The sequence below is a fragment of the Lepidochelys kempii genome, chromosome 24, assembly GCF_965140285.1.
Source record: "Lepidochelys kempii isolate rLepKem1 chromosome 24, rLepKem1.hap1, whole genome shotgun sequence".
Taxonomy (NCBI): domain Eukaryota; kingdom Metazoa; phylum Chordata; order Testudines; family Cheloniidae; genus Lepidochelys; species Lepidochelys kempii.
In genome coordinates, this window is record NC_136403.1 from 1,744,980 (window position 1) to 1,760,489 (window position 15,510).

Consider the following 15,510-nt stretch of genomic DNA (forward strand, 5'->3'; position numbering starts at 1 on the left):
CCGAACGTGCAGCCAGCAGGACCCGTGCCAGCGTTCCAGGACCCCAGGGAAAGGCCTGGGACACCCGCTGACCCAGTCACGCAGCCAAACCTCAGCAGCAACAATAACCTTTCCGAGCTGGAGAGACACCCCTCCTCCCCCCGAACATGCACACGCTCCACTGCTCCCGTTTCTCAACTGGCTCAGGGCCTCTGTGCTACTCCAGCGCTGGTCACTCCAGGTACCTCAGGTACTTCAGAGGGGAACCTCCCCACTCACTCACACGGCATCCACTGGCCACCTCACTTCGTGGAGAATCATGATGCTCTGGAATATTTTCCAGTTCAGGAGAACCACCACAATCTCCAAGGGGTTGCATCCGAAAACTCCCTCCCCAAGCAACCAGCAATTTCAGGTGTACACCGATTTTAAACTAGAAAACAGTTTCATACCCATTTTCAGGCTGTTCTAGCGATAAACAAGAGGACCATGTTTAAACAAAACACACACTGTTGACTCATGTTCTTCATTTCTATATGACAGCCAAGGCTTCCAAAGAAGTGACAGGAGAAAAGGGGGAAATGATTGACTGGGTTCAACAAGGAGCTGCTTTCCCTGTCAATCCAATTACTAGACAGCAAACCCATTTCATTAACACAGCTAAGAGCTCACATAGCTAGGCTCTCTAATCAGCTCTCCCCAGCACTGTTACCCTTCCCCTCTTCTTTCTGTCTGTTATACACACTTGTCGCCTTTCATCTTCACTTGGACTGCACTCTTCAGAACAAAGTGACTGTCCCTTACTGCGTGTTTGTAACATGAATAATGCAGCAAAAAGCTGTACTCTTGTTTTTACCTCCAGGTCCCTGCTTACGGTGGCCAGGCAGGCAGGCAGGCTACAGCAGAAAAGCAGTGCCAGTCAGTGGCTAGTGCAAAAGGCTGCATGTAGAGAAGCCCAGGATGGGAGTTTCAAACACCACCACATGACCCGGTGTTTCTGGCAGTGTCACTTGCCCATCTTGTGCCTTAGCTACTCCTGCTGAGAAGCTGTTCGCAATCTGCATCTCAAAGTATTTGGATGGCATTTCACTGCATTTGCAAAGCAGGGCAAATCCTTTACTAAATCCTTCTACCTACAACGCAGTCACAATTTCTACAAGAAAAAAAAAAAATCACGCTCCATTTCATTCCCAAAACGCTTCATTGGTTTGCAGCAACACTGTCTAACCTGCATCCAGGAAATTAAATAGCTGTTAACAGCCCATTCCAAAAGATATTTAAAAACAAAATCCAGCTTGCCAACTTATTAGAGCTGGGCTTCTCACACACAGTTTTGCTTATGGAATGAATTTGTTTATTATCCAGATTTTAGATAATTACTTTTGTACGCAAATACATCTGGCCAGCCAGAAACATCTCCACTCTGGAACCGCAGAGACAGGAGGTAACAGCCTTCCCCAGTTCCCATCGTGTATTTAGGACACCACCACCACCACCACCCCCCCCCCCACCAAAAACAATTAACCCAAAAGCTGCCAAAGATACAGCCACCAAGACTCCGTTCCTTGGTACGACAGCATTAACATCCCCCAGCATAGCTGCTGTTGCTGAAATACAAAGGCCAATGTTTGTGCCATGTGAACACACTGAAAGTAGAACAGTGGGAGCTGAGTAATCTCCTCCATACCATCAGCATCGCTCACTGAGCGGAGGACACCAGCCCAGGGAGCCCTCAGTGCCTGCAGGCGCCTCTGGAAAGCCGCCACAGTTAGAAATGTCTTGTCTGGTAAGCAGAGCGCCCAGTGAAAGAAGCCATCCCAAGGCAGGAGCTGGGCATACCGTGCCTTACCTTCTGTGCCTGAGTAGGCTCCGTGAGGACCAGGGTGAAGAGGCCCAGACAGATCTCCTCATGCTGAGGGGCTCCTTTACACACCTGCAAGGGGAAAGGGAAGCAACATGGGTGAGCAACACTAGGCCTCGCTCAGGTGGGGTGTTGACGACACGAGAAGCTCTTCTCGGTTCTAGGACAGGGACGCTCCATACCAGCGCACAGCCGCCCCCAGGGAATTCAGCAGCAGAAAGTTACAGAGCTTCCCCATCGTTCATATCGGCAAAGTCCATTGAGTCCTGTGCCTGTATCTCCTGCACGCACACATATTTTGGAGTTAAAATACGTAGTTCAAGCAATGCTTCAATGCTCTTCCTAAGGGAGAGACTCCATGGCGGTGGGGAGTGGTCTGAAGGTTTTACTGGCAGGACTTCTGGACGCCCACATTACTCACAAGCAGTGAGGCCACACCTGCGCGATGCAGGTTACTCCACAGGATCACCCTGAAGGCCTCAGGGCCACCCCGTGAGGCACCCTCCCCACACCTGGGGCTTCACAAGAGGTGTGTCAGGGTTGTGTGAGACACACTTCACTGCTCACTCACTCAGCCACATGGGAAAGGCTTCCACTAGCACCAGTGGGCTTTGGCAGGCCCCATGTTTGCATCCCTCCTCCTGCTAAGCCAGGCTCCCCTAGTGCCATGACTCCAGCTAGCCAAAGATACAAGGGGGGAGAAAACTGCAGCCAACACATTTTAGAACCTCTAAAAATTACTGGAGTGTTCTCTACATAGCAACATCATCAGGGAGCAGGCGATGATGTGGGAACTTTTCAGGACCAGAAGCAAGTGCAGTGGGAAGATTGTACCACTGGGAATGGGGATTCCGAGGAGCTCAAGCAGAGAAACTATGTATGAAGAGGGAGTGTGCAAAAAAGTGCATGATAACTGCAATCACAGGCATGTCACCACCACCACATAAGCAAGTGCATATTCACAAACATGCATATGCACCCCTCTCGTGGTAGATCAGTACCAACTGTCCAGCACTCACAAGCAACCTTACAGGGTGGGCTTATGATGGAAGAGCAAAAGAGTCAGCCAGGTTTCAGCAAGGAAACACAGCGTGGCACTGCTGCCGAATTTTACGACACATGGAGTAAGCGTTTTTCTTAAAAATATAACTCTGGAGAACTTCCGGTCAGTGTTCAGATTGGTGAAGGTGGCACAGCGTCCGCTCCACGGCTCCTAGCAGGGTTACACATTGGCTGGCCGACAGCCCCCATGGCTGCCGTCTCGTGGAGGTGCCTCTGGGTGAATTATTTCTTCTTGTCAGGATTAACTTCTGTGACAAAGAAACCCCTTGGCAGAGGGTCCCCTGTTCTTTGCAAACAACTCTCATCTCAGACCTGACAAACTCACTACACCAAACACGTCTTACAGAATACTTATCCGTAAAGAGTAACATGTAAGGTATCAGAAAGCTTGTAACTTGCCAAGACACAATCACTGCGAGATGTACGTGTGGATGATATTTAAGGAATAATATATTTATACTGAACGTGTGCTTTATGGAGTTGGAGTAAAACTTAGTTACGTGGGGTTATGCTGCATGAATGGGTCACCACCAAACTGGAAGGAGTAGCCCCCCCCCCCCCCCGCCTTACCCCAGAACAGATAATGGAAAAACCACATCTGGCACTTACGTGAGCATTTAGGGCATCGTTAGCTTCCCTCTCCGACACCCCATTGGTCAGTGATGTCACAATGCCCATGCACCTCTCTAGTCTCTGAAAAAGAGAAAACAAATCCATACACCAGCTAGCAGGAACAGGTATCCCAGAGCCCCCGTTTCTTCGGCCACTCGGGGTGCCTTGTGCAAGTAACAAAACAGGGGGGCCAAGACTCCCAGGAATGATTTTGGAAGCCTAATTTGAGACGCCTTTAAGGGGCCCAACTTTCCAAACACACTGGTTTCCTGCCTCTGAAAACAGGGCCACTTGGACGTGTCAAGTTGGGCACCAAAATCATTAGTCAGCTTTGAAAACCTGGGCCCTCTCACTTCCTGCTGCCATGGAAAGGGTGATGAGAGAGGCAATGGGAGACCATTGCCATCTATGCTCAAGACACCACATATACACCAGCAAAGGGGGCCACGGGGGCTGGAGAGTAAAACCAGTATGATAATCATTCTCCCCTTGTGCCAGGCCCCAGAACCAGCCGCTGACTGGAGAAGCTACTATCTCATAGCTGCTCATTTATTCCTAGTCTGTGTTGGAAATACTCCACTGCCATTCCCCCACCTGCAGAGCCAGCTAATGGCATCATGTGGATTTGGGCCAAACAAACATGACACACGGGCCAAGGTGACACAGGGACGTCAGTCCCCATTCTGAGAGCAGAGCTACAGTCTCACACGTTCAATTCTCTCTGAAGCTACAATTCGCGGACCATGGCAAAGACTATTCTGGGCATATACTGTAGAGCTGTGCCCCTTACTGAGCGGCAAGTGGAGTTCCCTTGAAGACCCACTGCAGACAGACAAGACGCTTTCATTTTATGTGACTTTAGCGCTCAGGCAAGGTGCCGGAGTCCAAGGGCCTCCATTTTAATTACTAACTTCGTAAGTAGCTTCTGGTGCTAAGAAACCGCAGGAGCAGAAGTTTTTATGCGGATGTCCCAGCTAATGAAATGACAGCGAGAAGGACTCGAAGCCAGACTGCCCAGCACATGGCAAAACTCAGTTAATTTGCCACTGCAAAACCCTGATGGTAACTCTGGAGCAGAGTCTGACTACGAAAGCATAGCAGACGCACGCCTCCAAGGGGGCTGTCAGCCGCTCATGTCCTCTCAACGCACCACAAGGTCTTCTAGCAGCTGTCACAACCGTCTTCTACGACAACAGCCAAGGACTGGCTTCTCACGTGTGGTGCAGCAGCTACTTCAATGGGGCCCTGACCCTGGACTGGGGCCTGTAGGCATGACTGAAATACAAATAAATACATATGCACCACCACCACTGCCCACCGCTCACAACGCTGAGTGACACTCAGCACTTCTTTGTTCCAGTGGGACGTACCCTGCTCCAAGCACTGCTGTTATGCCTGTTGCTTGCGTTACAGTAGCACGTGCCTCAGCCAAGAGCAGGGTGGCCCTGCGCTGGGCCCAGTGAAGACAGTCAGAGACAGTCCCTCAAGGGAAGTGTTTACAGCCTCAGTAGACAAGACAGGGGGAGGGGAGGGCGCAGAAGAGAGCACCGCTGTCACCACTTTGAAGTTGGGGAACTGAGGAATGGAAATGTTAAGTGATTTGCCCAAGGTCACTTCGGGAGTTTGTGGCAAAGACAGGAATGGAATTCAGCTCTTCCAAGTCCAAAGCCAGTGCCTCACCCACAGCACCATCCTTCTCTGAGGCCATCCACAGCCCGCTGAGCCCCGCTCACCTGCCTATCCATGGAAAGGAGCAGACTGCTCACCCCAAGCAAGTAAAACATTTGTTCGTTCCTGTTGTCATGATCAACAGAGGGCAGGAGCATTTGGCACTGGGCTGGTAAGTGCATCACGACAGTTTCTGCACGTCTGGCTAAGCACCCTGGCCCACTCCAAATCACCAAGACAGGCACTTCAATGGCACTCACGCTGGTATTGGAGTGAGAGGTGAAAAGGCCTTACAGATCTACTGCAGCTCAAGGGAGAACATCAGCTTAAAGTGCGATGATTGCGTCGGAACTTTTGTGACTTGCTGAAAATCACGACAAGTGATTTCACTTCACTTTGTGCGTTCAACAGCATTGGGCGCACAGCCCTCTGTAGCCAGCCAGTCAGCTTCCTTTGCTGCTGTGGGTCTTGTTTCCAGCAACAGGGGAGAGGAAAGCATTTTAAAATAGAGCAAAATGTGATTGTAAAACTGCAAGAACTAGCCAGGGAAGTGGGGACAGGTTAGTACATGAAACTACTTTCCTAGTGTTCAAATAACGCTTAACAACAGAAAGGAGTCAGCACTGGAGAAAGGGACAAACATCTGACAAAGGCAGCGTCTAGTGAACTCAGAACACTGGCTTGTAAGTGCTGTAAGTTTCTCAAGCCGTGTGGACAACTCTCTGGCACAGGAAAGGAGCTGGACAGCCAGCAAGGTGCTAGGAACACTGGAAAAGCAGAGACTTTGGGGTGAACAAAGCTCAGTTAGTCTGGTAGGTGGCATCTAAGCAAAGCCCATGAACCCTGCCTTGGCAACAAGAGCCCTGTTTCTTATGGGGGTGGCTCTTTAGAGACATGACAAGATTGTACGGAGGACATTGGGGGTGCTCTCAAGTGGAGGCTTTCTACAGGGGCGTGTCTACGGGAGGTGCAGATTCCATTATGGACAAAGCCAGGCTAAGCGCTCCCAATTGTCGCACAAGGCCTCAGAATTTAAACAAGATCTAGGGGTTCTGAGTGGGAGGACGTTTGTCTTGGCTCAGACCTTCCCAACCCCTTCACACACACCCTAGTGAAACATCGCTCTGACTGAGGGGACAGATGGGTCCCACTCTGGAGCCACTCAGGGAGTGCCTACACTGCCCACTAAGGCCAGGCTCGGACTCAGGTTTGAGCCTAAGCCCCCCTTCTGGCTACACACATCAGAATAGTCACACCAGAAAGCACTCAGGACCTGCCAGGGGGGTGGATCAGACCCCGAGTCCTGTTGTGACTCGGGTCCAAGCCCTGTCATTTTGCAGCGTGGATGCAGGTCAAGCCCCAGAGCTGAGTCAGGAGGGTTGCTTAGTGCAGTATGGATGTGTTAGCACAGCTGTGACACACAGGTCCAGCACCTGCAAACCCAAATTTATAATGCAGTGTGGAAACTGAGGCAGGGGCGTGGAAACTCCGAGTCCACAAGCCTGGGTCACAGACCTAGGCCTAGTGTGCAGTGTAGTCACACCCTCGGAATCATTCTGTGCATTGGGCTGGAGTGGGGATGAGGGAAGGAGAGAGCATGCTGGCTCTGCAGCACCCCAGACAGCTGCCACTGATCACAACCAAACCCGATTCCCTTCCTTCCCCAACAAGACACTGCACTGGAATGGCCTAATAAGACCCACTTGCTGTTGCTAAGCTATAACAGTGCAAGAGGCAAAAGTCTGAGGCATGAGCGGCAAGAGCTTCCACTCGACCTCAGAGAAATCCACAGGGGTTATTTTAATTGGATTTTTGCAAGTTAATCCTCCCAGAGCACCAACTGACTGACGTCTTTGGGGTAGTTTGGACGTGAACTTCCGGAGGCTGGCGTGCTCTCATTTCAAACCAGAGTTTCCAACTAGCACTATGTAAGAATTGTAGGTACCTCCCAGTGCACGTGCAGAGCTGCTCACTGACTTCATCTGAGGGGCTCCAGGCACGTGCCACGAGGACAACAGATCCTTCCGAGCGTACGTCTGCAGTAACCAGGCAGACATTGGAGGGGAAGAGCCAGTGCTGGATTATGCCCCGTCCACACTACAAGAACCACTGTCAAACATCCTTTATTCTTGCCTACGTACACAGAACTACACACGTTATGATCACCCTCCAGAAACCATGTCCTACCTATGCTAGAATACGGTTAATGCATTTCTTTCCTGTTCACACAGAAAAGGAGCAGCATGTTTTAGCTACAACCATGTTCACGTGGCTATTTTTGTAGTGCCGGTAGGGCCTGATTAGCAGGTCAGTGACCGAGAATTAGGAAGAGTCTGAGCAGTGGAACAGGAATGATGTGCAGCTAGAGAACGAGACAGGTCTATAATGGCCCCAGCAGTGCAGCTCCACCGACAACAGGAAAAGCTGTTATTGCACAGGGAGCTAGACAGGTGGGCAAACCCGGTTCCCGTTTTGGCCAGTGTAGCTACAGCCCGAGTATAAAAATGACCCTGCAGGGTCCCCCTACTTACGCCTCAGCTCTTACTACAGTGGAGAGGCAGCTCCACGGCAGTTAAGGGAGTCGTCTCTCCAGCTCAGTATTTTGCTGTGCGAGTTGTAGATTAAACCCTGGCACAAACAGGTGCATTTTGCTTTCAAGGGCAGATGTGCCCCTTGTCACTTGGCCCAGTCATTCAAACTACCCGTGCCACAAACTCAGTGCAGGAACTGAAGACCCAGCTGGAATGTTTCTGGCTCTGCCATCACCACTGGCAAAAGACCCTGCAACTGGAACACAGCCACCCACTCCACCTGCGAGAAGTGAGACAAAAGGACCCTGTCTCACTCTCCTGCAGAGTTAGCTGGGTAATGACTTGTTTGTGCCAGGGAAAGGTGCCAGATGCGACTCCAGGAGCTGATGTGCAGGATCTGAAGGGGTTATTTCTACACAATCACTTTCGGATTAGCACCATTTTAAAATGCAAATCTGCCAGGCTAATTATGGCACAGGCTAGTGACTCTCCCCCCTCCCCCATGTACCAATATGAATAAGGAGGAAGCTGTTGGCAAAGGGGAACATCTCCATTTCACAGTCTGCCTTCTAGGGTGATGCAAATGAACACACATGGGCCAACAAGTGCGGAAGGGTAACACTGCTTTTCAGTAAGGCTTTTTTCAGGGCTGATAGTTTACAGAACTATCAGAGAGGACCAAAAGAATTTGAAAGCCCAGATCCAGGTAGACTCATTTCCGTTATTTGTAAAGGCAGAACAAGATCCAGTGAGCACAAACTGAAGTCAGAAAAATGCACACTGCAAGTAGGACAATATTAACAGGGCAGGTAGCTAGCTACCAGAACAGCTTTCCAAAGGAGTGGGTAAGCTCATCATGACTCTGTCTTTAAATGGAGACTGACTGACTTTCTAACAGTATGCTTTAGTTGAACCCCAAGTCACTGGGCTTGACAATGTCACTTATGCAGGAGGAAGAATAATTCCCTCCAGTGCAGAATTCACCAAGTGAATTTCCGTGGTCTCTGCTATGCAGGAGATCACGCCATATGAACACAGTGGTCCCTTCTGGCTTTAAAATCCATGAATATTTTTGAAGACTAGCGCTGTCCAGACACTAAAACAACAAATACATATAGCAACTAACTCTAGGGAATCAATCTTAAAGAAAAGACAATAGATATGGTTACACTTTAGGGATCAATCCTCACACAGTTATTCTCTACCCTGATAGGTCACCAGGGAAGTGACTATACACACTGGAGTAACTGCAGAATCAGTATTAGAACAGTCATTTTTTTAGCTATAGAAAAAAGTGCATATACACAAACATGTGTGCGCGTGTATATACACCCCCCTCCCCCACCACACACCCCTAGTTTCAGTATCTCCATAGCAGAGAAAGGGTCTTGGTATTTCTCCCTCAGCAGGAGCTGACGTTTTGCAGATACCTCACTAGATCATGTGTTAGAAGAGAGTTAAGACACAGAGAGTGAAACTCCCTGTCACAATAAATAGGAGACACACAAACTTGAAGAGTGGCTAAATGGTTAGTCTAAAAGAAAGATGTTACCCTTACCTTAAAGGGACTTTAAAAGCATGCTGTCCAGAGATGAGCTGTGTTTCCTTTATCAGAACTCACAGCAGGCTGGCAAGAGGTCAGCTTTCTCTCTGAGTTTTAGTTTACGATACCATATGTAATATGTTTTGGAGGAACATTGTCACCTTAAACAACACTCCTCCAAAACCTTTGCTGAACCTACTGTTGTTATAATCAGCATCTCACATTATTATATTGACTTTGGACATTTGACAGCACTGCATGTGAGCCCTGTTTCCCCCCTATAGTCAGTTTCCCCATTTGAGAGAGTCTTACATGCCGCTGCATGGAAGAGGATTTTTTTAAAAAAACAAAACAAAACATAACATGAAAACGTGATAGTAAAACCACTAAAACTGGCTGGGGGACTCAGGAGCAGGTGTAATACCTGACATTATTTTTAACTCATTTCTTACAAACTGACTGAATTTCAAGTTGGTATCTCTCTAACTGTTTTAGTGATTTAAAATACATGCACAAAGGAGACATTCCTAACAATTAAAGCAGGGGACCATTTGTCAGGACTTCTGGATTCACTTCCTAGTTCTGGTGCTTACCCAACTTTATGACCTTGAACAAGTCACTTCACCTGTCCATGTCTCAATCTCCCCAGCTGTAAAATAGCAATACCTACCTCGCTGGATGGGCAAGGTTTGAGAGTTGTACTGCCCTGAGATCCTTGGAGAAGAGGCACTACAGAACACTAAATAATAGTGCTACAGGGATTCCAGACAAGCCCCGGAGAGAGTCCTTGGCGAGGTTTCAAGGAGAATTTGAGTTTTCAGCTCTGACAGGCACAAAAAGTGGCACTGCTCCGAGGACTGGGATCTTTTATTCAGAGCTGGACTAGTACCAAAAATACACAGGGACAATTGAGAGTTTTACCAATGGTACGGGAGTTTCCAGGCCCAGCAGGTTGATGTATGTCAGACCTTGAAACCAAGTAATTCCAGATACCTTTGGGTCTTTCTTTTCTACTTGATTTCCAATATGATTTTAGCTGGCACTGTTTCAACAGTCCTTAACACATTTGCTCCTGGCTCATAGTAAATAAAAAGCTGGCTCTGCAAGTCCATCAGTTCATGAGACATGAGCCGCTCAAATCATGTCACAACTAAAGTGATAGTACTTCACCCTACAATAGCTCCTTTCAGAGGATCTCAAAATGCTTTATGAACATTAATTAACACCCATGTGAGACAGGTACAATAATAGCTACCTGCATTACCGATGAATAAACTGAGGTACAGAGAGATTATGTGCCCAAGGTCAGGCAGAAAGTCTGAAAGAAGAGCTAGGAATAAAACCTAGAACTTGTTCAGCTGTTCTAACCACTATCTACAATGCCTCAGCACCGGGTACAGATCCCAGAAGTGTTGACTCCCACTGCTTCTCTAACCACCTATCCATGGTGGAGAAAAAAGCAAGACAATGAGCAGAATGACATGATTTCAAGGTCTCATATTTTGGGTCCTGCCAGGGCTCCAAAATGCTTTGGCAGTCAGTAGAAATACATTCCAGGATGACACAGTTTTCCTGTTATCAGAAAGAACAGATGAGGAATCCTGTCAACGCTGAAGTCCAAAGCAGACTTTGTGATCCTGTTCCACAGCCCTTGTCCCTCCAAAGTGCCCACACATGAAGCAGCAGGGCCTGCCCCCAGTGAAGTTGGAGAAACCAAAGATGAAGTGAAGAACCACTTGCCCACTGGGAACATTAGCAGGCCAACATGCTACCGCTTGCCCACCAGTGCAACGGAGACAAGATCGAGGGGGCTTTACACAAATACACAATGGGTTCAGATTGTAACTTACTGCCAGCTGCCTCTCTCCTCAAGGAAAAGCTGAGGCGGGGGAACCACACTGGGGAGTGAGAACCACTCTGTCCAAGCACAGCATGTCCCCAGGCCCAGCCTCCATTCCACCCTTTACAGCCCCCTCTCCAGCATGCCCCCTAGTCAGCTCCTTGCCCCCAGCCCCCGCCCCTTACAGGCCCCCAGCCAGCTCCTTGCCCCCAGCCCCCGCCCCGCCTCTTACAGGCCCCCGGCCAGCTCCTTGCCCCCAGCCCCCGCCCCGCCCCTTACAGGCCCCCCGGCCAGCTCCTTGCCCCCAGCCCCCGCCCCGCCCCTTACAGGCCCCCCGGCCAGCTCCTTGCCCCCAGCCCCCGCCCCTTACAGGCCCCCCGGCCAGCTCCTTGCCCCCAGCCCCCGCCCCTTACAGGCCCCCCGGCCAGCTCCTTGCCCCCAGCCCCCGCCCCTTACAGGCCCCCGGCCAGCTCCTTGCCCCCAGCCCCCGCCCCGCCTCTTACAGGCCCCCTGGCCAGCTCCTTGCCCCCAGCCCCCGCCCCTTACAGGCCCCCGGCCAGCTCCTTGCCCCCAGCCCCCGCCCCGCCCCTTACAGGCCCCCCGGCCAGCTCCTTGCCCCCAGCCCCCGCCCCGCCCCTTACAGGCCCCCCGGCCAGCTCCTTGCCCCCAGCCCCCGCCCCTTACAGGCCCCCCGGCCAGCTCCTTGCCCCCAGCCCCCGCCCCTTACAGGCCCCCGGCCAGCTCCTTGCCCCCAGCCCCCGCCCCGCCCCTTACAGGCCCCCCGGCCAGCTCCTTGCCCCCAGCCCCCGCCCCTTACAGGCCCCCCGCCAGCTCCTTGCCCCCAGCCCCCGCCCCTTACAGGCCCCCGGCCAGCTCCTTGCCCCCAGCCCCTGCCCCGCCCCTTACAGGCCCCTCTCCCACGTGCACCTACCTCCTCTAACTCATCCTTGGCATCCAGGATGGTGGTGAGCAGCAACTTCCCTCCTCCTCCTCCTGCTGCTGCGGCTCCCCCCTTCCCCTTCTCCATGGCTGGGCAGGGGGCTCCCCTCTGCGCTCACAGCCCTGGGGCCCACGCAGCTCTGCCCAAGGGGGGTGAGGGCTCCAGGGGGCTGCCCCGTCTCCCCCGCTGGCAGGATGGGGGGGGGCTCCTCTCTCAGCCCCCAGACTCCTCCCAGCACCGGCCTGGCACCTGGGGGGGCTCGGGGGGGCTGCGGGGGGCAGGTCCCTCTCTCCTGCCTGGGGAGCCCCTCGGCTCCTGCTCGGGGGGGCTGGGCCGGCGTTATGGGGGGCGGGGGCCCGCAGGGGCAGGTCCCCAGGCTGGGGGGGGAGGCGCAGGGGACTGGCGGGGGAGGGGCTCTCTCTCCCCGAGGGGGGGGTGTCTCCTCTGAGGGGACCGAGGGGGGCGGGGAGCAGGCGCCTCCTCACCCCCCACCCAACAGCACAGACCGGAAGCCACTAGGAGCGGGGGGGGGGGGCGGGGGAGGAAGCGCCTCACGCGCCGGAAGGGCCCGCCCCCTCCGCCCCTCGCCGGCCAATGGCAGCGGGGAGAGGCCCCCGAGCGACAGGGGAGGGAGGCGGCTCCGCCCCAACGGCTCGTCACCGCTGGGGGCGGGGCCGGCGAGGCGGTCTGGCCAATAGGGAGGGAGGGGGCGGGGGCGGGGTTTCCGTCGGGTTGAAGCGTCTCGCTCGGCTAGGCTGGGGACGGGGGAGGCGCGAGGCTGAGGCTCTGAGCGCCCCTCCCCCCTCCCCGCGCAGCGCAGCGCGTGCCCCCCCCCCGCCGCGTGCAGGGCGCTGTATGCTTAACCCCCCCCCCGCCGCGTGCAGGGCGCTGTATGCTTAACCCCCCCCCCCGCCGCGTGCAGGGCGCTGTATGCTTAACCCCCCCATTGCTCCGTGCCCAGCCTGCAGCTCTGCGCCCCTGAGCAGATGTCCCGGTTTTATAGGGAGAGTCCCGAGATTTGGGGCTTTGTCTGATATAGGCTCCTATTACCCCCCCCCCCGGGTTTTCACACTTGCTGGCAGGTCACCCTACGCTGACCCCCCGCCAGGCTCTGCACCAACCCCCTTCCCCCGTCCCTGCAGGGCTCTGCACCGACCCCCCAACCCGGGCTCTGCACTGCCCACCCCACGGCTCTGCACCAACCCCCTTCCCCCGTCCCTGCAGGGCTCTGCACCGACACCCCCCCCGGGCTCTGCACTGCCCACCCCACGGCTCTGCACCAACCCCCTTCCCCCGTCCATACAGGGCTCTGCACCGACACCCCCCCGGGCTCTGCACTGCCCACCCCACGGCTCTGCACCAAACCCCCTTCCCCCGTCCATACAGGGCTCTGCACCGACACCCCCCCGGGCTCAGCACTGCCCACCCCACGGCTCTGCACCAAACCCCCTTCCCCCGTCCATACAGGACTCTGCACTGACAACCCCCCGGGCTCTGCACTGCCCACCCCACGGCTCTGCACCAACCCCCTTCCCCCGTCCATACAGGACTCTGCACTGACAACCCCCCGGGCTCTGCACTGCCCACCCCACGGCTCTGCACCAACCCCCCTTCCCCCGTCCATACAGGGCTCTGCACCGACACCCCCCCGGGCTCTGCACTGCCCACCCCACGGCTCTGCACCAACCCCCCTTCCCCCGTCCATGCAGGGCTCTGCACCGACACCCCCCCCGGGCTCTGCACTGCCCACCCCACGGCTCTGCACCAACCCCCTTCCCCCGTCCATACAGGGCTCTGCACCGACACCCCCCCGGGCTCTGCACTGCCCACCCCACGGCTCTGCACCAAACCCCCTTCCCCCGTCCATACAGGGCTCTGCACCGACACCCCTCCGGGCTCTGCACTGCCCACCCCACGGCTCTGCACCAACCCCCCTTCCCCCGTCCATGCAGGGCTCTGCACCGACACCCCCCCGGGCTCTGCACTGCCCACCCCACGGCTCTGCACCAACCCCCCTTCCCCCGTCCATGCAGGGCTCTGCACCGACCCACCCCCAGGCTCTGCACTGCCCACCCCATGGCTCTGCACCAACCCCCTTCCCCCGTCCATACAGGGCTCTGCACCGACACCCCCCCGGGCTCTGCACTGCCCACCCCACGGCTCTGCACCAAACCCCCTTCCCCCGTCCATACAGGACTCTGCACTGACAACCCCCCGGGCTCTGCAGTGACCCCCTATCCCCCCCCGTCCATACAGGGCTCTGCACTGACCGCACCCCGCCCACACACCGCTCTGCATTGACGACCCCTGCCCATATAGGGTTCTGCATTTCCCTCCTCCCCAGCACTCTGCACTCACCCACCCCCATCCACACAGGGCTGTGCATTGACCCCCCTCCCTGGCAGCTCTCAGCCATGGCTCTTCACCACATGCCACAGTTCCGTGGCCCCGTGGGGCATGGGGCTGCCCCCGGCAGGGCTATTGGCACCGCACAGTGGCTGCAGGGATAAACTCACTGCTCTCACCTGGCTCCCTCCCAGGGTAGCCAGCAGAGCCTGTTTTGCACATAGCCCGTTCCCCTCCCCTCCCCTCCGTCCCAGCACTGATCAGATACAGGAGTGCAGGGAAGTGGGAGCCAGAAGGGGAAGTGAACAACTCAGTGCGGGAGGAAGCCAGGCACAACAGAGAGCACCACAGCCGGGGCGATAACCCCATCGCCGGCCGCTGCGTCCCTGCCCGGCCATGCCTGCTTCCCCTTGGGTGGGCACAGGGGGACTTCGAGGGGGCTTAGGGACAGCAAAGCCATGAGGGAGATCTGACCATGAGGGCCTAAACTATAGCTGTTTGGGGGTGGGGGGAGAGATGGGGTCCAAGGGCGCAGCGCCTCTCCTCCAGGACAGTTCGGAACAGGCCCATAGGGACTGAAAGTCAGGCCTGTCTGGCAGCCGCTTGATGGCCCTGTGTGGGTCTCAGCCCCGTTCCTGGGGGGCAAAGTGCCCATGTCACCTGAACCACCATCACTGCTGATGCTAACTAGCCCCTTTGCCAGCCGCCTCCACAGAGAGGCCAGAGCCTGCCTGGGCCGCGGAGACCAAGCCCCGTCCCCTGGGAAGCTGGGGCCATGCATGAGGGGAGCCTGCCATGCCCAGCCTGGGCAGCTCAGCAGAAGCTGCCAGTCTGGGGCAGGCTGAGCCTGGCCAAGGGCTGTGCCTGTCTTCCTGGACCCAGAAGACTCGATGCTGCAGTAGGCCTAGGGCCACGTCCCAGGAGGCCCCAGTGCCCAGCAGACGTCATATCCCAGGAGGGCCCAGTCACAGCATGATCCCAGGCAGGGTCCCCCTGGCAGCCGGCGGGTTGCCGGCCCCAGCCATGCTCCATCAGGGCAATTCATTGCCTCCCCCTCCCCACACAGGACCCCGGCCTGGCTGTGATGCAAACTGCTGTGGGAGCAAAAGTCTGGCTCTGGGATCGTGC

The 15,510-nt window shown here is 55.0% G+C and overlaps 1 protein-coding gene across 6 annotated transcripts in view; it reads right to left on the minus strand.

Moving 5' to 3' along the window:
• Positions 1 to 12,547, minus strand: part of INTS3 (integrator complex subunit 3) — a 70,244-nt gene extending 57,697 nt beyond the window's left edge. For 3 of the 6 annotated variants that reach the window (XM_078850550.1, XM_078850546.1, XM_078850545.1), the window contains exons 1-3: positions 12,028 to 12,547; positions 3,512 to 3,595; positions 1,829 to 1,912 (exon numbers count right to left, since the gene is read on the minus strand). In XM_078850550.1, the coding sequence (XP_078706676.1) occupies positions 1,829 to 1,912; positions 3,512 to 3,595; positions 12,028 to 12,123 (264 nt within the window). In that variant the 5' untranslated portion in view covers positions 12,124 to 12,547. Of the gene's footprint in view, positions 1 to 1,828; positions 1,913 to 3,511; positions 3,596 to 4,664; positions 4,790 to 9,271; positions 9,427 to 9,926; positions 10,063 to 12,027 lie in introns of those variants that run through there. The other 3 variants (XM_078850547.1, XM_078850549.1, XM_078850548.1) reach the window with 3 other exon arrangements.
• Between the last annotated feature and the right edge of the window lie 2,963 nt (positions 12,548 to 15,510).